Below are 23,260 nucleotides of genomic sequence, written 5' to 3' on the forward strand. Positions count from 1 at the left end.
AAGATGGAGCACAGCAGTGCAGGCTGAATGACTCTCCCTGGGAGGAGGGGCTTTAATGGACTTCTAATGGTCGGCTGGCTGAAAGGAACATTAATTGAAAGAAATGGGCCAGATCCCCAGAAAGACATTCTTAAATAGCCGGATTCAGTTGGGAGAGTGAGCTCAGAGTGCCCTGCGGTAAGAAGCACATATCGATCTTGAAAGCCATTCGCCCTCTGATACCTCTCTCCCTGCCATTTTCTCAAGACTCAAGATGAAGAGCAAGAAGCCTTCCAGCAGGATGGAGAGGAGAAAAGAAGACTCAGTTGTGGATATTAAAGCTTTAGGTGTCAATCACTGAGAGTCAGTTATATTTAGAAGTTAATTTATGATATGTTGCACATATAAGCATGTATCATCTACGTATAAAACATATGCAGAGTATACTGTATAAGAGTTGAAGTGCTAGAAGTGGTGTAAGTAACTTTTTTTTCTTTACTTTCACTGACCTTAGAGAGTGGGCATGAACTTGTGGCATTCAGTTGTGGGTTGCATGTGTAAATAAAGAGTGAAAAGAGTGAGAAATAACATAGATAAAGCATGAGAGCAAAACGTGTTCCACCGGTGAAACTGCAAGTCCAAACTTAAAATTTAACCTGTATTGCATTCTGGTCTACTGTGGATATTACCTATTGAGAAAAAAATAAATATCTATGAAGGAGTAACTGTAAGCTGCTTTAAAAAAAAACTGATGTTAAATTGCAGAAAATGTTGCTGCTATTCCTGTGATTATCATAGCTGTGCTATATAAACATTTGTGTGATGTCACATTGTCTACATATTCACGGTTTTCCATGGGAATTTGAAAATGCACCACCAAATAATACAAGCGAGCCAGAAAGGCATATGGTACATTAACTAGGCTACAACTATTTTCAACAGTGATTACGTGCTTTAGGGAGAGCTTTCTTTTTAATTGACTGTAATAGCAGCCTAAATACCAAATTTAGTATTTAAGTTCACACTGTAGGCTATATAATCCAAATGTAGATCTAGACACTTAAGTTGAAAACAATACAGCACTAAGGCAGAAAGTGCCTAGTCACTCAAATATAACATGTTAATCAAAAGAAGACTAAAAACCTACAGCTATGCTAGCGACTGTGACAGGCTGTACTTTTGCACAGCTGGTGCTTTGGGCTAAATGCTAAGGCCAGCATGCTCACAATGACAATGCTAACATGCTGATGTTCACCATGTTTTAGCAGGTATGTTCATCTCCACCTTAGTTTAGTGTGTTAGCATGCAAATTAGCACTAAATACAAAGCTGGGGATGATGGGAATGTTGCATGGTATTTGGTCCTAAAAGAAACTATTAAGAAACTAAATTTTGAACAGATGATGGAAGTCTACAGTAAGTTGTTACAATTCACACTGAGGAGGACATGGGTGCGTGTACTAAATCTAGCAAATATTTATTGAGGTATCCACAATCCAAAATTTCATTTTTAACCAAAATGGATTGAATGACCAGCCGACATCCTAACACTGTTAAAGTGGCTACAAAACATATGCTCCATTTCTCTGTTTTTCACACTTTCAAAGTGAGTTAAATTCTCTGAGACAGTTGTTGTGAAACCAACACAGTCGCTGTCTCTTTCAGTCCTCTATGTCATCTCTGGTATTTTAGACCCATCTAAACTGTTTCAATACAACAAATGTGTTGTGAAGTGTATAATTTAGTTGCCTTGCAGTCCACTTAACATCCCATTCAGTTTGACACTCCATCAAAGATCTATCACCAAACAGTTCAAAGCCATAATCCGCCATAACACACTTTGTGCTATTTTTGCTGGTAGATTGCATCTTTGTTCCTCTCAAATTATATTTTTTAAAAACTAGTGATGACTTCACAGATAAGTAGGGTTTGAGTTGAAGTGAAATCGGCAGTTCTGTTCATGTTCATGGCACAATTTCTGCTTCTTGTATAGTGACTGCCTGTCTGAAGGTCCTGACTCAGAATTGCATGTATGTGTGCTGAGTTTCCATACAAAAGAGACATAAGTAAGACATAAAGAATAAACAATAAGCAAACCAATACAAATATTTGGAAAACATTTAGCAGGACGAAGACAATGTTGTCGAAGAAGACTTCATTTTACACTTTTTGGCCTCTGGTTGGATGTGGTTGTTAATTATTATTTGTTATGTTACTTCACTGCCGTGTGTACTTACATGACAATGTAATTACACACAAGAACGTGACATCGTTCCATTTGCTCCATAAAGTTAAAAATGACTCGCTATTAACTTTTAAAAATGTAACGCAACACAAACACCAGTCTCCTGGGTGAAAGGTTCTATATTTGTTTGACATATACACCACCCATCCCACCCACCCTTAACAGGCATTCTAGGTCTTAATACTACGTTACATGACTTCTGTCATACTTCGGCCACTAGAACAATAAAAAGTAAATATGGGTCATAATTGCTGCTTGTACAAATGACCTATGGTTTCGTTTTTGGGGGAGGGCAGTCTTCTCCAGCATCTTTCGACGGCTAATTTACTTATAGCAGTTGTTTCAGCATTTACATTACTATACTCAAATGTGTATTTATCCCTTTTTCACTCTGAATACAGTCATTTAAATTCTTACTGGGCCGCCCTGGGTGTCAGTGTGTGGAGAGCAGAGGTGCTGATGTTTGGGGGTAAGCAGGTTGCTAAATTTGGGATAATCCCTGGATCAGCTTGGAGGGAATTGAGGCCCCCAGCTACAAGCCCTGAAGTACAGCATCTGTATATACAGTATATTAAGAGTTAAGAATTTTGTGAAACATGGATTGATACCAGAAGTTGGCAGCTCACCCCCTGTGGTCCCACCAGAACTGCTGCACATTAGATACCTGCAGTCAGAGAGTTGTTACCTCTCGGGATAATAACATTTCATGTGTCTGACACCTCCATGACAGAATGGGGGTAACCTGCCTGGATGAACTCTGTAGGTGGCGTGTCACTTCAGAGGAAGAAAGTCACATCCTCCTACTGGAAATGAGGGTTATGGCTCACTTCAAGCCACTGATAGGTTGCAAGGATATTTCAGGTAGAACTGACAGCATCATCATACCGGCAGCCTACATCAACAAACGGGGCAGCATTTTATCCATCCTGCTGTTAAAGCCTGCAGAGAATCTGTTATATCAGGCCTTAGAGAATCACTACCTCCTCGGGGCAGTTTATCTCAGGGCTGCAGAAAGCAGAGCCTGATATTTTGTCTGGGTGCACACCCATGGTGGGGGAGTGGAGACTGAACTCAAACATTTTGAGCCAAATCTGAACTCAGTGAGGGTGGAAGTGGATCCGTTTGCCTTAAGGCAGGACACCCACTATTGCACCATGCATCATAAACAACACAGATGCTAAATGCCTTCCTTTCCCTCTGTTGTATCCCTGCCTTTAGTGAAAGAGAGACATGAGAGGCTATATATATATATATATGCAAAGATGACTTAGCTGATAACAACACCACCCACCTGGCAAATTCTATCAGTATTATGAAGCATTATTGCAGGCACATACTAGTGTTCAACACATTCTTGTGAACGGGTGCAATACTTCACCATCATTCTCCCATGACTCCTAACTGAGCTGATGCTGTCAATGATTTATTTTCGATGAGGGTGGGAACAATCTCCTTACAAAAGGCAACAGAAAATATGGTGTTCATTTTGAAAACATTTACTCCGACAATATCTCATCCTTGAGACCAAAGCTTCTCGTCATCTCAACCATGGTTTTATTTGTTTACAGTGTCAAAAGGTATCACCGATTAATGCCAACTGGAGCCAGTGGTGGGAAGGTGGGAAGTTAAATCACTAAAGGTCAGCAAAAACAAGATTTTCAGGTGGTGTTACAGTAAGTTACTCTTTTATCTTCAGGGAATAACGCAATTTGTTCCAAATATATCGAGCACGGAATCAAATAGCAACACTTCCCACATCAGCACCACAACCTCTGAATATACATACAGTATGTAGCTACATGGGGAACTCCAACTCTGCATTTAGTAAGACGTGTGAGATAGAAATAATAGTTTGAGAAAAGCTCTTCTTCTACTTATTCACTTCTTCTTTCTTGATATCTACCACAGGCATTTTCAATTGCAGTTAGTGTTTTAATTAGCTGATGACTGCACAATAGCCTAATTCAGAAACACATTTTTGGAATCTTGTTTAGAACATGTGGCAAATTACATCTGTTTCTATTTTTTTTGCACAAATAATGTGTCAATAATGAATTGACATTCAAGCTAAAGACAAAGAAACAGCGCTAATTACAGTCTTGAAACCTACACAGCAGGTATGATGTCCCGTGGGATAGATATGTTAAAATGCTTGCAGTTACAGTAAAAGGTCTTTGGTTATTTTCGTAGCTTGTCTTTCCATTTATAAACCACTTGTGCATTTTTTTAAAAGAACATGTGATGAATGTCTCTGAGCAGCTGATGTGAGTACTTTCTCACGGTTCTTTTCTACACCCATGATTATACTGGCTTGTGATGTCCATGACGAGGATGATAATAATCACCATATATGCTACAATAATTACCTATTATGCTGAAATGCAACTTTATACACCAGACTTTCACTGGTGTCAAAATTTGAAATGTGGTCACATCACTAAGATTTTGTCAGTACTAGTTCTGATGGTTTTTCTTTTACAGTGCAAAACCCAATCCCTGACACTAGATGGCCCCATCAGCCTACTCTGTACTCCAGGGAGGCAACAGGCAATCTAGGGCAGTTAATCGAAAATGGCCTTGCAAACTGATGGTTTATATAACAATCAATGCATATAGCACCTAAGAGGATGGGCTGCAAATTCAATTTGATTGGACACAATGGCTGATATTTCATTTGGAGGCAGTAATGAAGGAGCTGCCATTGGCCAATGACTTAGTTTACTAATGACTCAACAGGATACCGCCATCTTTTAAATGTTTGCGACTCTAAGGGGCGCCATATGTCTGAAACTGTATATTAAACTGCCCGGGCATCTGAAATCTTGGCTGATTTAGTAAGTTCAGGGGACACCAGTGTGTTTCCAACTCTATATTTGGGACTGGGGAAGTAAAGGCAACAACAAGACAGATAATAGTTTATTGTCAATGCCTAAACTGTAGTCTATGGCCATGAAGAAAAGAAGGGAGTTTCCATTTTGATTTCAGCTCTCCCCATTTTCAGCTGTGGTATTTCTCCCTGAGAAACAAATTCATTATCCAAATACTTGGTGTGACACCTCTCCTGCTCTGTGTTTTGATGTGAGATAAAACCAAAATACTGTGCTTTATCTATAACTCACTGGTCATGTTAACAAATAGCAAGGGGGGATAAGGCTGGCAATTTAAGTGTGTGGATAGTTATATAATTCTGCTAAAATGTAAAATGAGACGGCAATGGCAGAAAGGCTGACACAAAGACCAGAGAGAGAGAGAGAGAGAGAGAGAGAGAGAGAGAGAGAGAGAGAGAGAGAGAGAGAGAGAGAGAGAGAGAGAGAGAGAGAGAAATAGATAGATGGATGGATGGATGGCTAGATGGATAGATGAATAGATGGAAACAGACTGAAGAAGTTGGACTGACTCAGAGGGACAACATTTGAGATACAGCTAAGTCAAGTAGAAGCAGACAGAGACAGACAGAGACTAGGGTAAACCCTAATCGAGACCAGCTGTATCCTATGGACTGGGCCAACTGGGATCAATGGTGAGCTTAAACAAAGCCTGATCGTGGCCATGTTAGTCACCATGTCTGATCATCTGCTGCAGAGGTCACTACACACACACTTCCTGCTTTAAATCAATCCAAGTGCCGCTGCTGGGCCAGCCCTTGCTCTGTGTGGGGAGACATCCACATATCATTATGTTACATTCTGCAGCCGCAGCAGAGGAGGCACAGGGATTGGATGCCGCCCTCACTGTGCCAGAAAGCCGTGGTCTCATCGACCATCTTGGTTTTCCAAAAATACGGGTTTCCAGGGAGACGCGGAGCCGCAGGCAGAGCAGGGAGGGCTGAATGACACAGTTGGTTTCCAGTTCTCTGAGCTGATTACTGCTGGCTTTTTCCAACTGCCTGCCTACTCCTACAGTAGAAGCTACTTAATTGATCCTCTAAAACCTTTCTTTCTGATGTAAATCAGTTAGAAGGCGAGTTCCAAACTAAACTGACAAATATCTGACTGTGACTCAAATGTTGTCTATTTTAATAAACAGCAAATGAGTTGGGAGTCAAAAAGCTATCAGAATGATCATATCTATGAATCCAGCTGAATTCTAAATCGTTATGCCGTAATTTTACTTGAAGCCTGATCACAACAACAACTTTCATTTGACCCTTTTTCCACAAAAATTTGCGCAGGTTTAGTAAACATGGAAAAACACGCTAAAAACAGGCAATGGACTCCTTTGCTATTGCCAGTAGACGAGTGAGCCTTCCTGTTTTTTCTTCCGGCACGTCATGTTCGATGTCATGAACGTGCCGGAAAACAGAGTAAACATTAGAAAGCAGCATGGATGTCAGTAAAAAAGTTACTAGGTATCTGTTTAATATCTGTTAGGCTACTTATTCAGTCTCTCTTTCAAACTAAGTGCCGACAAATTTGACACGATGTTCGAGTGCTTAGATTAATGTGATGAATAATACTCTCAAGTTAGAGTTGTACACAGTGTATTGTGTAAAAAAGGCAAATATAAATCACAAAAATATAAACTAATGTCAGTTGCAGATTACAGATTACATATTTCACATTTTATGAAAGTTGACTATTCAGTGTGGAATTTTGCAAATAATGCAATAACAGTTATCTTTGAGATACAAGGATAAAGAGGTACTGTGATAATAATATTGTGTTTCCTCTGTTCTAGTGCAAACTAAGTCTGCATTGAAATGCATACAGATACTGTTATACTGTACCTAAAATATAGCTTGACACTGCATTGAGTGCATACAGTATTGAATCACTGCCCTCTTATACTTGTAGGGCTTACATGATTCATTGGCAACATTATAGAGCAGTCAAGCTGACAATATGCTAATTCACTTCTATTTTATGGCTCTTTATAAAAACAACCATGCTGTGGAGGCCACTGCTGTTCTCATTGTCTTTGAGGTCAGTATCCTTCATTGTAAGAAGAAATTCACTGCATTTATTGTACTTGCAGCATTCATTCTCACTTCATCCAGGATTCATGACAGCGGACTGTAACTGCAGCTGAAGCTATACAGTATAGATGTGAGAAAGTTCATTCAGAGTTCATTAATTCTTAAAACAAAGTTTTCATATCAGCTTGAACCTCTAATGAAAATAATCCTTCCAACACAAGGCCTTTTGAGTGTTGTATTTCTTGGGACTTTTAAATTAGCAGTTACATGCAAACTGAATCAAGATCAAACATAAAACAGTCAAGCATCACTACGAGGTAGTTAAAAAAAAAAAAAATTACCCCATTTCAACATATCAGAATCTCAATCATTATTATCGTAAAGCCGAAATTTATATTTTGTGTGGCTTGGGCATCAGATCAATCATGCAAAGTCTGGAGCATGTGGGAATACCTACAGCCTGTCAATTACATGGACAAGTTGGACTAGTTCTTATTTTCAGCATATTGCAGGAGCGAAAAGCAAATATATACACAAAAGTAACATGAAGTGAACATTTGATCTGACATTTTTTCTCTACAGTTTCGTCTTCTCAGTATGAAATACTCCTTTTATTGAGTGTTTTGAAAAGGTCGCAATAAAATTTTTGCTCTTTCCTCTTGACACAAAGTGAAGCTTGTGGTCAGCTTGAATTATCATCAGTTGAAATGTGCTAAAGGAAAAAAAGTATTCAACAGACTAAAAGTGAACTTTTAATAGATATGAAAGACTTTCCTACAGCAACAACGTTTACCGTTGGAGGGAAACTCAAAGTAAGAGCAAATGCACAAAGAGCAAAACTTTACCTCCAGTCCCGTGTTACGTGTCAATTGTGGCGGCTCATCGTTGACTGGTATGACAGTCACCGCGATGGTGACAGGGAGGCTCCGGCGCTCAATCTCATAAGCCGAGGCAGAGAGTGTAAAACTGTCCTCTTTGCTCTCGGTGCTGTCATGCATGTAGTAGATGTGTCCAAGTTTCATCTGAAGAAGACAAAAAAGGATCCTGTTGTCACTCAATTTTGAATCAGACCTGAATGGTAGGAAACATCATAAAATAGGTAGAGCTTGGGTGGGCCTAAAAGGTGGAATAAAATGTTACAGTGTGACTGGGTCTCTTAATGCCCATATCCAAAGAAAACAGCTTTTGAGAAACCACAAAACATCATATGTGGGTTAACCTGGACAAAGTCCAACAAGAATTAGAAGAAACTCAAATTCATGACTTGTTTCCATCGTAAATTCTAAATATTTTGGAGCAAAATATGATCTTCTCAGATAGCTGTCCTGCCCCTGAACTCTAATAAATATACTCATAATAGTCAGTTTACTAATCATTTCGGGTACTACTCTACTATGTACTTTGTGTCTCTGGGAGAACTTATTATCTCAGCTTTTGCTTGGAGACTACAAATGTATAACAAAGTCGGTGTTAGTGGAGTTTGACACATGGGCGTTTACTAGACAAGGAGTATCTAACACAAAGATGCTGCTGGGAAAGCTAGGATCTAGGGTTTGGACTTTGACCCATACCCAAAGTCAGAATATCTTGGCCTCTGCTGCTTCAATTTCCACCAATGTTTTATAAACAGTCTCTTGAGTCCACCAACTTTATGGAAAACAGTAAGTCGCTAGAGTACCCATTTCTATCCCATATCATCTCCATATACAGTACTACAGGATTATTCTTTAAAGCAAAAGTTGGTTCACTTGAATTGTTAACTTGCTTGATCTTTCAATGCCACAGTAATATCATGAATAATGTAAGCATGTATCTAATTATGCTTTTTCATTTTATTGCCTGGAGTTAGATGAAAGTTAGCCAAGCGACAGTTAGCCTAGCTTAGCATTAAGACTGGTCTTTTGTTGCCCAGTTTTTTGTATGGATTAAACAAACTGGTTGGTGGATTTCTGTAGACAGAGCCAGGCTTGCTGTTACCAGACTTTAGCCTCATATTTAACAGACAGATATGTTCCTTTTAACTATTCTTTTAAGGCTTTATGTTGTCAGGAGAGAAGAACATTCTGTTTCTGTTTGAACAGACCTTTATTTCTGTACAGTATACACCGGGGCAGGAATTTCACGTCAGTTTACATAGGGTGATGATGCTCAAATGTAAATAAAAAGAATGATGAAATCCAATTTTTGCCTTTGATTGACATTTATACAGAACGCTGTGTAGCCTACAAAAAATAACACAATAAGGATTTTTCCCCCACTGATAGTTATACTATGTATTAAAAATAAAATCATTCTGTACACTTAAACCGACTTCAACCGTGACAACAAAGGCCAAGTGGCCTTGTCCCTAAAATGATGAAATTCCAGGCCTGGTATACATTATATCTTTTGTTGTCCTAAACAGATAATATACAGTAGGTTTTCAAAGTTTTGAGCTAAAGGCTATACTCAGGTCTCCTAAAGTCTGGCATCAGCACATGAACAAGGAGAATCTCCCTTGTAGTCCGAAACCTTGAGGGAAACCAGATGCACAAAGGAATCCGTCATCCAGTGTCATGAGTAAGATGGAAAACAGCACCTGAGGCCGGGCCAAGCCAACTCTGGTGACTTTCTGCATACAGAAATCAAATAAAAATTTGTTCAAAGATTATAGGACTACCTGTAGCACACTCCTTTCAGGTAGCTCACAATAACAGCATGCTCAGACTGGCCAGGAATATTTCAAATGACTCCTCACATGTTTTGCACAGAGAATATCAGCTTCTGCCTTCAAACAGACGCTTTAGAGTTCATTCTTTCAATCGCTTCAGACTTCAAAACTCTTTCATACATCAATATATCCTATTGTTAAACCAGTTATTCAGGGTTACAAGTCTCCAATACATTGTCTGTGTGTATGTTCATGTCATTTTCTGTTGTTATACATGTATGCTTTGTTTCCTTACTTGGGTGTTGGTCATTTGTGGCAATGTTTTATGTATGTATTTTGGTGTTATTCATCTTATGTATGTCTGTATGTATGTCTATGTCCTCTTTTTTTATACGAGCTACCCAGGGATGCAAAAAGAATTTCAGCCCTGGCAATAAAGTTGTATCGTATCGTAAGAGGAATCTCAGCACCCAGCATCCTGAGTTCTTGTTTCAGAGTCCTGTAGTATGAATCAAATAATCTGCCTATAACTTTTTTCATCTTCAGATACTTTCTGACAAATTTCCAGAGACTCAGGATCTTTCTCTGCAAGAGGACAGTTGGAACTTTGTCTTGATGAAAGCCAGTCAACGGCTGTGAAGAGAGGACCCGCTTCAGAGAGCAGGAAGTGCTAAATGGATCCCATATGACGGGCATCCTTCTGGAATAACAACCGCCATCATCATTACTGATCGGGAAAGTGAGCGAGACAATCAGTCTGCTCGCTGGGACAATAAACATTGGGTGTTTTTTGGACACGTGGCCTTCAGATTTACTCAGAGAAAGACGGATGCAGGTGTCAATATTTATTTTATTTTATTCAGTTTTGATTGATGTAAGATCTCAGGTTCTGTGTGCCTACTGTATTTTGGAAAATTTGAAATATAAACTTTATACAGTAAGCTTGCTCACTTTGTTCCAAAAACATTATGTGAAAAATAAAGATGCCTGTGTGGACTTTAATAGGCTTCCACAGATGGAAGACCTAATTGAGACCTGATGGAGCTTAACCTGATTCAAGCAAAAGGTGTATCGGAGTAGTGTTTCAGATTTCCTACATTTCCTCAAGTTGATCCCACTCCACACTGCGTATGTTACTAAATGTGTTCATGCCTTTTTTGTTCAAATATATCAGTGCTGTGGTTACACAGAGTAGCTTTACATTTTTGTGGTTGATGTTCATATAGACACTCCTGAACAATCTCAGTTTTTCTCACTGCACACCCCAGATGTAACTGTACACTTAACATGACCTTAGTGAACTACCCAAACTGATGACTTTATCGCAAAATTACACAGTTAGTCTAATGTCTGCTTGAAACAGCATTGAACTTGGAGGGAAAAAAAACAACAATACAGAAAAGCACAAACACATCCGACTTTAATTTTGAAACAATTATGGTCTGGTTTAAATGCTGCGCCGATTGAGGCATGGACATTTATTCTTCAATGTGGTACTCATTTGGGACTGGGAGAACTGACTGTGTTTCATTTTCTGAGTATAACAGTAAATTAAAATTGAAAAAGTGTACACAGAGAGCACACATAAAAATCTGTATAAAGAAAAGCTTTTTTTTGTGACATTTCCATCTTGGCAGATGATGATATCTATGTTCATTTTTGCTCAGTTTATCGTTGCTATGCACTAAACCCATTCGAGTTGCACACTGGGATATTTGAGAGATAGTATGAGTGAGTCTGGCAGTAGCAAAGCGCGGGAAGCTTGTGTGCACTCACACATTATTATAGGAATATACCGGGCCAGTTATTTTTGGCTTCAGGCGGTCCAAAGGCATCGTCAGTTTTTCCACAACGCTTCAGCAAAGTAGAGAGGAGTAGAGGCAGAGCTCGATGTTGGAGCTATAACATGTGTCTAACCATCTCCAGTAAGCTATGTGGTCTATACAGAATGCATGAGGTTTTTTTCACCGGTAACTACTCATGCATTTTTTATATTTTCCGAACACTGGGGCCTCTGAACCATACGGAGAGAGACCAGATAACTGTGCTGCAGCAGCTCCCAGATTCTCCCTCTCCTCTCTATCTGGTACAACAAAACAAATCCAAAACAGCACTGAGAAGTAAACGGGGAAAGCTTTATGGAGAAGCCTGCAGTGGTAATCCTCCTGAACAGCCACAGTGATCTAGTCGTGAGAGGAAGAGGTTATACTCCCTGGAGTTATTAAAACAGGATAAAATATGGATTATTGGGTTTTTTGGGGTCTTATGGGAAGGTTTTGGTTGCAGACATACTGTATAAGAATCTCTCTCCACAGAAAATCTAGGAGCTTTAAAAAAATGATTAATCAAATCAACTTAATCCTAAAAATGTTAGTTAAAGGACGGTATGTTGGCAATACATGTGATACACATTTGCTAAAAAGCCTAACTTTTTTTTTTCCCCCAAGGCATTTTCCTGCCAATAACCAGGGCAAAAACAAATGTCCGAATTTTAAGTGGAACTTCAAAAACAGCAAGGGAAACCAAATGGAAAAACACAATTTTTTTGATGATTTAAGATATCATAATTTTGCATGTACTCCTGTAGAATTTTGTAATGATGCAGGTCGTTCAAAGTGGCAAAATATGCAAATTGAATGCAGTTATAGAGATTGGTACATGCATACACAGAAAATATCATATTTTAAAATAACGCAAAAAGAGAAGAGGAGCTGGATCAAAGGCAAATACCCAATGACCTTCCTTATTACCCAGCAGCTAATCAAGCCAGTATTGTAACAAGAGCATAGCATGTCACCATATTGGCAAACAAAGACACTTTACTTGATTGTTGATTAGAAAGTCTTTGAGACTTAGTGAGAGATCATACACAGGTTAAAGTGCTCATATTATGCTTTTTGGCTTTTTCCCTTTCCTTTATTGTGTTCTATATATTTTTTGTGCACGTTATAGGTTTACAAAGTGAAAAAGCCCAAAGTCCATCCCAAAGAGACTTACCATCTCCAACAGAAAACACTGTTCACAAACTGCTCCAAACAGCTCTATTGTAGTCTAGCCTTTACTTCCGTGACAAATGCTCGTGACTTTGTAACACACGTTATAATGCTCACCTAGCTGCTAGCATGGTACGCCCTTATACTCTGCAACTGACTAGCTAGCAGGGCTTACCTAGCTACTGCGCATGTGCGACTCCCAACAAAGATGGAATAGAAGTGAGATGTCTCACACTGTAGCTAAAACTGAGAGCTCAACACACAGGGTGAAAAGAGGAGCTGCAGCAATGTGCAGTACAACAAAAATATGGTGTTTTTTGAAAATTAAACCATGTAAACCTATTCTGATATAACCTCTAAATACAATTATGAACCTGAAAATGAGCACTTTAAAACCAATGGTGATATACAAGAGAAAAAAAGCTGTACTATTTCAGAAGGAGGAAGGTATATGTGACTGGTTAGAGATCTTTGGTGATCTTCTTTGTTGGCATATGTAACGTAATTGATCATTTCTATATTTCTTTTATTATATCATTACATACCTCTTCCCATGTAAAGTAAGTAAGTTCGTCTCCATCCAGGTAACGGATGTCCCCGTGCTGTGGTGCCTCTTCCACAACAAAGTCAATGTTTGCTAAGCTGTAGAAGGGATGCGAGATGTTAATAATCTCTGCGTTAATTGATCTGCTGAGGCCTTCCTTCACTGTAAAGTTGAAGGTCTGGATGGGGATGAGCTGGGGCACAATGTTCACAGAGATGTGCAGGTCCTCCACTGTCGTAAAACCATTACTGACATCAACTGTGAAGGCGTCATTGCCCTGAAAGAGATGGATGTTCAAATAAGTTATTGATATACTAAAAAGAGACCTTGAACCTTAGACTCATCAGAGACTGAGGTTGTTTTTTGTCTGATTTTACTCTCAGTGTGAATATGAAAGAGAACAAGCTGCCACATATGATTCACGTCAACGGAATACATTGAATGACAATAAACCTGGATGGATGCAGACACATAGAGAATGTGTCCCTGATCAATGTCCTCTTGAGTGAAGGAGTGACTGTATTCGAGGACAGGCGAGGCTGTGCTGTCCGAGCTGTTTGTCAGCTTGACCACATGGCCAAGACGAGGAGGGTTTTTAATGGTGAACACCATTTCTGTAGGAAGAATATCAGCTTGATCCACCTAAAAGACAAAGGTACACACATTTATTATTTAACATCTTAATATTTCATCTCTTTTTTGTATAATGATCATCTAAATGTTTTGTGTGTAGTGACATTACTCAGCTTTCTGGCTAATTAAATATATACATACTTAAAGTGCTTGACTTTTAGTTGATGACAGACACTGTTGTCCCCCAATGCATGCTGCATGCACAATGGAAATAGAGGAACTACTCACAGCTGACAAAAATAGCAGAAGGCTGTGCAACTGCCTCAGTGACAGTTGGTAAAACAAATCAAATACACACAAACAGTTTTCATTTAAAATTGGCAGTAGTGTTTCAAAGTTAGTATATTAAACATCTGGAGTTGGATGCTCTTTTCTCATTTCCAAAATAGAGCACTGCCCACTTTATTACAGTGTATACCTAATATACATGCATAAGAGTATTTAATTGGATAACTGTGACTGTATGACAAACAGAAACTTAAAAAAAGACATCCGTGACATTTGGTAACCTTTAAAGTCATGCTGCAGATTTACACACAAGCAGATTTATGGTTACCCTACTGAGAAGCTTTGATAAACTCATTGGAGCCTGAAGCTATGGGGTGTTTAGCAGTCAATCTTGCATTTCACAATATTTCTGAGGATCTTTCCATTTCTAAGTAAGGACACACATTGAAAAAAGCTCCCACAAGCCAAGTCAATATTTTACCTGATGTAAAAGCCATTCTGTCAAGGCTATATTCAATACATATTTAAGTAGTATGCGTACTGGGTGTCTGGGTTCTTTTCTAGTCAAGACCGCAGATTTAAAATGTGTACACTATGGTGAAATTAAAGTTTAAATAAAAGAACATTTTACATTCAGAAATGTCAATATTTTAAAAGTCAAGATATATATACAGAATGTGTTATGAATGGCCCGAAAATTTAAACCTCATTAATTGCCTTTAAGATGAAGTGCAGGCAGGCTCATCTTTTAAATTACAGTGGGCTTCAGGAAGCTCCTCTGGGGATACTTAGTGCTCTGTTTCCCACACTTAATATACTGTAATTTAGTACATAAACTAGATTAAAAGCAGCAACTGCACAGTCATATTTAGACCTGCTTTCATGTGGCTATAATGTAGATTAGAGAGAGGGTATACAAAATAAGACAGTATGCTTTAATGAGTCATGTGAACAATCTATTTTACATAGAGAAAATAAACTTGAAAAAGACAAAGACAATGTTCTGTCACATAATTACTTTATATATAAAAACAAATGTGGGCTTTAAAGATTAGGTGTCAGCAAAGCAAATGAATGATAGATTTGTGAACTGTAGCTCTTGATCACATACAAAAATATTCCAGTTAGTAAAAACATATTGTAATGAGTCAGTAAACATTACCTTGAGATTATCCTGGGTGATTATGGTGTGCTCTCCCTCATAGGAAATGATGACCTCATTGGTTATCACCTCAGGCTCAGAGAAGTAACCTTGCTTGAATATTTTAATTCTGAATGTGCTCTCTTCAGAATGTCCTCTTGCTTGGACAGAGAAGCTGAAGGAGTCCTTGGACCTCAGACTCTCATAATTATGCTCATATGAGACAACGCCTTTTTTCAGGTCCTCCTGGGTGAACTCTGAAGCCTCAATCCCACTCACAATAATCCTGCCGTCGCTGGGTGGCGATATGACCTGGAACTTGATCTCACTGTCATCTCTGATGTCCATGTTGGAGTCCGCGCTCAATAGAGTGGTGTTAAGGGTCTTGGTGCTTCCATGGTCAATGACAATGATTGTGTTGTTTACTATTCGCAGGTAGGGCTCGTCTGCCTGGATATCAAGCAGCGCGGTGGTCTTGTGGAAGCCATCTGACACCTGCAGTGAGAAGCGTTCCCGGTCTGCTCCGTGGTGAATGAAGAGGATGTTCTTATCTCGTAGATCGGCTTGTGTGAAACGGAAAAGGGGCTGAGAGGGATTAGATGTTGAGACAATGTTGCCTGAGAGGATTCCCTCACGAGCGTAGACAATTTGGGTGTCATTGAAACCTGAGTCGTCATCCTTAAACTGGATGACATCTGTTGTTAGCAGACGCTGACCGTGGCGGACTATATTGAAGACTTTGTCCACAACCCTCACAGGAGCATGCTCGTTCTTGGATTGGATAGAAATTCTGAAAACACCATTCATTGTTTCTTCATTGTCTGAACTTTCTGCTGCTTGATCAAATGCTGAAAAACGGAACTCATCACTGCTTGTCTTGGAGCCATCGTGCTTGTAAATAAGCCTTCCAAACTGGAGGTCTTCATTGCTAAATACTCTTATTGCCCCCTCAAATCTAGGCTGCCCGGTTGGGGAGTCCCTTATCAGTCGCCCATACTTTGGCCCCTGTGTGACCCGGTACACAAAATCTGTGGAACCTGGAGAATGGATCCAAAGATGGTTTTTGTTCAGAGTATGCTCACCACCCTGCAAGACAACCAGCCTCTCATTGGTCAATAAAGGAGCATCTGCATTAGCGAGGATGGTTATCGGAAAGGTGTATAGAGGGGAATACTGATCATCAGCAAAGACTCTGAACTGGAACTGGTCTATACTACCCTCAGCTCTTTGCACAGGCACCCTGTAGCTAACAGCACTGTTCAAAATGTCCTTTTGTGTGAAGATGTCACCCTCAGCCAACTGCCTGTCTGACAACTGGAGACTACCGAGTGTTGGAGGCTTGACAATGATGTACTTTACAGTTTGTGGATCAGGGTTTTTCCCTTTAACTTGGGCTTGAAGCTCTGTGAGTCTGATTGTTTGCTCTTCACCGGCCTCCATCTCCAGTGGAACCAGGTTAGAAACTTTCACTTGGGAAGGGATGATCTTGACCAAGAAGGTGTTGTTCCAGAGGGAGAACTGTCCCAGGTGGACGTTGAACTGAATACGCTCGCTCATAATATCTTCCTGGTCGCTCGAGTCTGTGCTGATGTATCTTAGGCGGCCTTTATCCAGATCAGATTGATGGAAAGTTGTAACCTGCTTGTACATTCTATCACTTGTCATTATCTGGAGTTCTCCAAACATCAAAGGTTGTGTGACGTTATATATAATATCTCCATTACGAGGATGAGCGATGACAGCCAGATTCTGAACACCTATGGATGCGTTGCTTCCTTGAGACAAGAGAAGGCCAGTGTTGGTGACAATAGTCATATGTGGCTGGGTCACAGATAACTTAAAAGTAGTTGAATGGCTTACTGACTGTCCATCAGACACCTCCAAGGTAAGTTCAGCACTACCTCCTCTGTGTATGAAATATATATTTCCATCTTTCAATTCCCTGCAAGTGAACTCTGAGATGCTTCTTCCTGGCTGCTGACCGTTTTCTAAGTAACCAACTTCCATGGAAGGCTCTGAGGTTAGAGTTACTACTAATTCATCACAGCGTGTGTCAGAATCCATGATTTTGATTAGGCTGGGACTCAAACGAGTTCTGCCGTTTTCTGTAATGGTGATTTCTCCTCCACCAAGTTGTGGTATATCATTGACGGGCAGAACTTCAACTGGGAGAACATACTCCTGAGGAGTTTTTAAACATTCTGGAAGGTAGCCGTTACTTTGAGCTACCACCTGCAGCTGGATTTGATCTGCATGCCTTTCATTTCCATCATGCATATATTTAATTTTCTTATTGACAACATCGAGAAGAGTGAACTTTTGTGTGCGTTTTGTGTTAGTGTTCATATCAATCAAGCCATACCAGGGATCATTCTGGAGAGTAAAGATTATCTGAGACTGACGCATTCCTGCAGCACTGAGGTCGAATGTAGGGCTTAGGTTGTTGATATCAAGAGAAGCTTCCCCACCTTCGGGCACAAGCAATGGGGTGACATCAAGAAGTTTTGTCACATCTTTGAACATCTCTGGCATGTCATCTGTAGGGTAGCAATGCTGATCCTTGATGTCGATATCAATGTATGTGATGCTAACAGGTGGAGAGGTTGTAGTTGCGTCTGGGTCATCGTACGTTGAGTAGTCATAATCCTCTCCTTCACATTTAACATGAACATCTTTGGTCACCAAAGCATCCTGAAGGCTTCTATCCTTTTGATTTACTTTGATCTCGCTTAAACAACCTATGAAGGATTCGGCTGTCATGTCCTCCTCTACGTGAGTTAAGGACCCACTCTCACGAAAGACATCCTTCATTTTCCCCTGGATACCTCCTAAATACAAGTTTCCCACCAAGTCCAAATTTTGTGACGAGTCAAGTGGGAGGGAGGAAGACTGGCTATCTACATTAATGACAAAAGAATCTGAACTGATGTGAACCTTAACTCTATGCCACTGATCATCATCCAGCTGCACATGGGTATTCTCCAGTACCTTCAAGCCACTGCCGATATCCAGCATACCTTTGAGAAAGCCTTTCACAACACCAATAGCAATAAAGTCTGAATCTCGGCCAGGGTGGAAAACGAGTAACGCATCCTCAATGGTGGTTTTCATTAGGACTTCTAAGACCCTTGGAGCACCACTTGCCCCACTCCAGGTGGGGAAGGACACAAAGGAATCAGGAGTGCTGAAACTAGTTGCCTCCCCATCACCAGCCTCAAACTCACTGCTGCAGGATTCCTTCGTGTCGTGGCATTGTTTAAACGCTGTGCTGAGAATATCAAACTGGTGGGACTCAAATTTGACCTGAGTCACGCAGCCGCGGAAAGGGGGAATGGCATTGCTGAGGTAGGCAGCATCCAGGTCTCCTGTTCCTCCAAGCCAAATGCCCTGGTCAATATTTAGCTGTTCGCCATCGTCATCCACAGGAACATATGTCGGAAAGAGATCATCAATTGTCATTGTGAGTTTGCCATCTTGCAGTGTGAGTGAGATTTTGTGGTCCAGAAGGTTGTTCAGCTGTACTCCTTGGGATGAGGACAGTGTCACCTCGCCAGCACCCATGTTCATCCGTGCCTAAGGGAAAACAAAAACATTGTATGTATTGTAGTTGTGTAGTATTATTGTGTCATATGATGGTAATCATTATTGTGTATTCCATTGGTAGAGTCATGATATAACAAATGGGCAGCACATGGATGGGATTCAGGACTAATGTTTAAAGAGAATGCTTTTCATAAAATGAATAAACACGGGTTAAAACAACTTTGTTCAATCCTGTCAATATTTATGAAGAAACTCTCTCTTGAATAAACAAATAACAACCCAAATATCCTTATCAATGCTCATTTCTGGATCCTCTCACTTACCATTTATGTGGGCTAATTTGTTGATACATAAAACACTTGAGTTTAGGCTTAATGTTATTGTAATATTATCATTTATGATCTAGGCAGTGTATCTACAACCCCAGAAAATTCCTCAAAGTGTTGACTAAGCTGTATTTTAATTTTTTTGTTTTAAGCAGTTTCACTGGTAACATCAGTGATCTGCCTTTTGTTTAAATAAAGTTAAAAGACATGATTCCTACACATGCATGACCGATAAGGCTATTTCATTTTTTATAAGGCATTACATGTATTTGCTCAGTGCATCTCATATCATTTTGAGGAACAGAACAAAGAAGACTAAAGGTAATTATTCCTTTTATTACACATACCCTGAGACTTCACCTTATTGAAGATGCAGACATGTTGTGCTTTCTGTGAATCGAACACCTGATGTTTTTCAATGCTTTTGTCAAACAATTATAGATGTAAAATGTCACGGTTCCTCATTTCATTAGTACAACTAGAGGAGGCAACAGAACAATTAAATCAGGTTGTTTTCAGATATAGGCATCTATGGAATGTGTCATATACATGTCTTGAAGCGGAATGGCTCTCAAACAACATTATTTATAAATGTTATTATCACATTTTAAATAAATTATTTAAATTTGACCATATTGCCTTAACCATAAAAAAGCCATTCTTTAATGTTGCTGACTGTCATTTTGTGTGTGTGTGAGTGTGTTTTTTAAGTATCTGTTCAGGTACCGTTTAGGCACTGGCACCATTTTAAAAGTATCGTTTTAGCACCAGTATCGGAAAATACCCAAATGATACCCAACCCTAAACACGACTCACCTTTTTCCCCTTTTTTTTGGAATGAGTTTACAACAAATTTAGTGATAATATTTATCTTCTATTTTATTTTCATTCAAGTAATTTTCAAGAATGACAAAATTGATAATGTTAGCATAGCAAACCTTGGCTGCACCATGTGAGCTACTAAACTCAAAGGGTGCAATATTTCAGCCTCCTTCACAGTTTGTTAACCATTTACCTGTATTTTCCCATTTTGGAGCTCAAGGAACAGGTAGTCCTCTATTCCTGCAGCCAAAAACAGCAGCCCACTTCGCCGACTCGTCTTGATCTGTAGTGAGAGGTGGAAGGAGGAGACATCTTGGAAGGCTTGTAAACTGCAGTAGCTGTCCCCAAAGTAGGATTCTGTGAAGAGTGAAAATAAGACATTGCATTTAAAGATGAGAAAGATGCATAATGTCAGCTTAGAAGTCAGACATGCTGCATAACTGCAACAATCAGTGATTTTCACTATATGTCACCCTACACACATGTATACGCATATTTATTTTTGGACTGTGCACTTCTGAAGACAAAATGCCACTTTTGTCGATATACCATTTTGACATAAAATAGCCTAATCTCACAAGTTGCATTCTCTACACTGTGGTAACATAACACGTGTCACTACAAAGGACGAACACAAAGAGGCACCTGCATATGAAGCTATAAACTCACCCTACAACTGCTAGATGGCAACTCTGTGAGTTCTAATTTGGAAGCTTGACAAACTAATTACTGTATATGAGCATTACAGTGCAACTTGCTCAGGACTGATTTCTATTATCAGGTGTCCTCCAGCTGCTCCTGGCTGAAGAGGAGCTCCTCTTGCCTCAAAGGGATTCTCTCACTGAGACTTCAGTCATTACCCCTGCGGAGGTTTTCCGGGTATATAGAATCTTGGGGTGCATGATTTCCCAGGCTTGAGCTGTCTCGTTTCCAATGATATGCAAATTCAGCCACATGCCTCGGACTGTGCTCTGCGAGGCCCTCGACAAAATGTAAACTACTGAGGCAGTCAATTATTTCCCAGTGCACATGCTCTGAAATTAAACTGGACCACCTCCAAAAACCCTGTTTCCTCAGCATGGGATTTCCATGGCCTTAGCCATGAGATGTGGAAAGGGGGTTTTCCATTAGGCACCCACTCACCCTCACAAGGGACAAGACACAGAAACTCATTGGAACACAGCGAAGAATACAGTCTTCTCATCACACAATGCTAATGCTTTGGCACATTTGGAATAGTGAAGCAGAGTGAGATATTGCTGTGTCAAAGTTAGAACATTCCTATGAGATCATGAGGGCCAAACTACTCCCTCCTAAACAACAGTAGCATCCAGTAGCCTAGCTGGGCGGTGGGTTTAATGCCATGAGGCAAACATCTCACAGAATAACTTCTCAGACACAACTAAGTCAGGGAAAATAAGACATTCCAACTGATAGCTATATATGGAAAAAGTATTTTCTCAAGACTTTGTTCGGAGGTGGTCATCTGTGTGTATGTGTGCCTTTAAAAGGCAGCTTGTGTCTGTGTTGCATCTACATTAATGCCACGCTGCCAACTTCAAAACACTGAAGGCTACATTTGTCCTTTGGTTTCTCATCCTGTAAATGAACCCCTCCATCCCAGATCTGCAACAAACACTGGATAACGATGAACAAAGACAATCATTTTGATTTCAGCAAGGACAAAAGCAAAGCTTTTATCATGGTGCCCATGCTTTTGTGATTTCACCACGGGGCGTTTGCTTTTGGTTCCAAGGCTGCTCTGTCATGAACAAAGTCAGTGATGAACGGTCTCAGCACAGGGCCAAATACACAGAGACATTTGATTATACACTGCATCACAGCACTGGTCTCCTGCAGCCAAAGAAACACCATGTTGGTGGATCTGAAAACTAAATGTCACAGAAAATATATTTTTACATGATCACATACTGTATTGTGTGAATTCTAACTAATGAACTGAAATAAACTAGAGAAAACTATCAAAACTAAAGCAATAAGATCCTTTCAGGCAATTCAAAACGAGAATGGAGCTGAACATGCAAATACCAGATGTATTACTGAATCACATGAAATTATCAAAGTTACACTTCATCCCTTTTAAAAATGTCCCTTTTCGGAAGCTATTGTCGTTAGCTGTTATTGACTGTGCCATAGGCTATTATGGTACAGTTTCTGGTAAGGCTAAGGTATTCCAAATGAAACACTAGTGCTAATTGCACAGAAGCCTTCAGGCTGAAACTGAAAAATGGGGGAACAGAATCTTTTCTTACAGGCAATTGCATTAACAAATAAAATCGCAATGAGCTCCATGGTTCTTAAACCCAAGCTTTTGCTGGCTTGTTCACTGAGCATGGGGATAAAAAGCTGAAGGAGAAAGCGATGCCAAGACAATTCTGCCTGGGGATTTTCTGGTTCAAATTCAGCTTGCTGCTGTTGCCTTCAGGAAAAGGAGCACATTTTCTAATGATACACACAATAGCTTTACTCTCTGCAGTGTACCTGGACCTGGAATTCATTAGTTCCCCAGCTAAGCTCTGTAAAGCTCTGTACAGAATAGGCTTTGTGGAAGAAAAGCACATTCTAAAGAGTCTATCTGTATAAATGCCCTGCTCTGTGACACTTCTTTTGTCTCTCTTGCTTAAACCTTTGCTATGTGCACACTGTCTAACAGGTATGCAAAAGATTACTCACACCTACAGGATGGAGGAGAGAAAAAAAAAAAACGTAAACATGAAGTGCTTTTGAGAATGAGCGTCACAAGACTCACAACATAACACTCAGCTATATTGTCCATCTTCCAGGGACTTGGGGCTGGGTGTAGATAGGAAATAGCTGAGGTGATTTCGCTGACGAGGCATCATTATCTGTAAGGGATCATCCCTGCTCCTTCAGAGTGTGAGCTGGAGCTGTGACACTGCTGCCACACTTGGTGTCAGTCTGTGTGTGGAGGTTTAACCACCAAAGAGGACAGCCTCTGATCCCATTTAGCTACCACACCCCACATCACACTACTTTATTGTGTGTCAAGCAGAATCCTGGTCTCAGGCCAATGCAGATGGCTATAATTTGATGACTGACTGCGCTTGTATTTATAATGCTCTGAGGAAGTCTTCCTCTCTTTCACCAGTGACTGAATGAATTACCCTGTTGTCTTTCTTTCCCTTTCCTCCTCCTCCTACTCGTCTCCATCCTCTTTTGGTCTCAATCTAGAGACACATGTCCGGAAAAGCTATGGGGAA

General features: G+C 40.0%; 1 protein-coding gene across 1 annotated transcript in view; it reads right to left on the reverse strand.

The window, feature by feature from the left end:
• Positions 1-23,260, reverse strand: part of cspg4 (chondroitin sulfate proteoglycan 4) — a 72,889-nt gene that overhangs the window by 12,342 nt on the left and 37,287 nt on the right. The window contains exons 2-6 of the mRNA XM_078256685.1: positions 20,212-20,375; positions 15,349-18,900; positions 13,779-13,967; positions 13,327-13,602; positions 7,984-8,160 (exon numbers count right to left, since the gene is read on the reverse strand). Coding sequence (XP_078112811.1) covers positions 7,984-8,160; positions 13,327-13,602; positions 13,779-13,967; positions 15,349-18,900; positions 20,212-20,375 — 4,358 coding nt within the window. The remainder of the gene's footprint in view (positions 1-7,983; positions 8,161-13,326; positions 13,603-13,778; positions 13,968-15,348; positions 18,901-20,211; positions 20,376-23,260) is intronic.

The sequence above is a fragment of the Sander vitreus genome, chromosome 8, assembly GCF_031162955.1.
Source record: "Sander vitreus isolate 19-12246 chromosome 8, sanVit1, whole genome shotgun sequence".
NCBI lineage: Eukaryota > Metazoa > Chordata > Actinopteri > Perciformes > Percidae > Sander > Sander vitreus.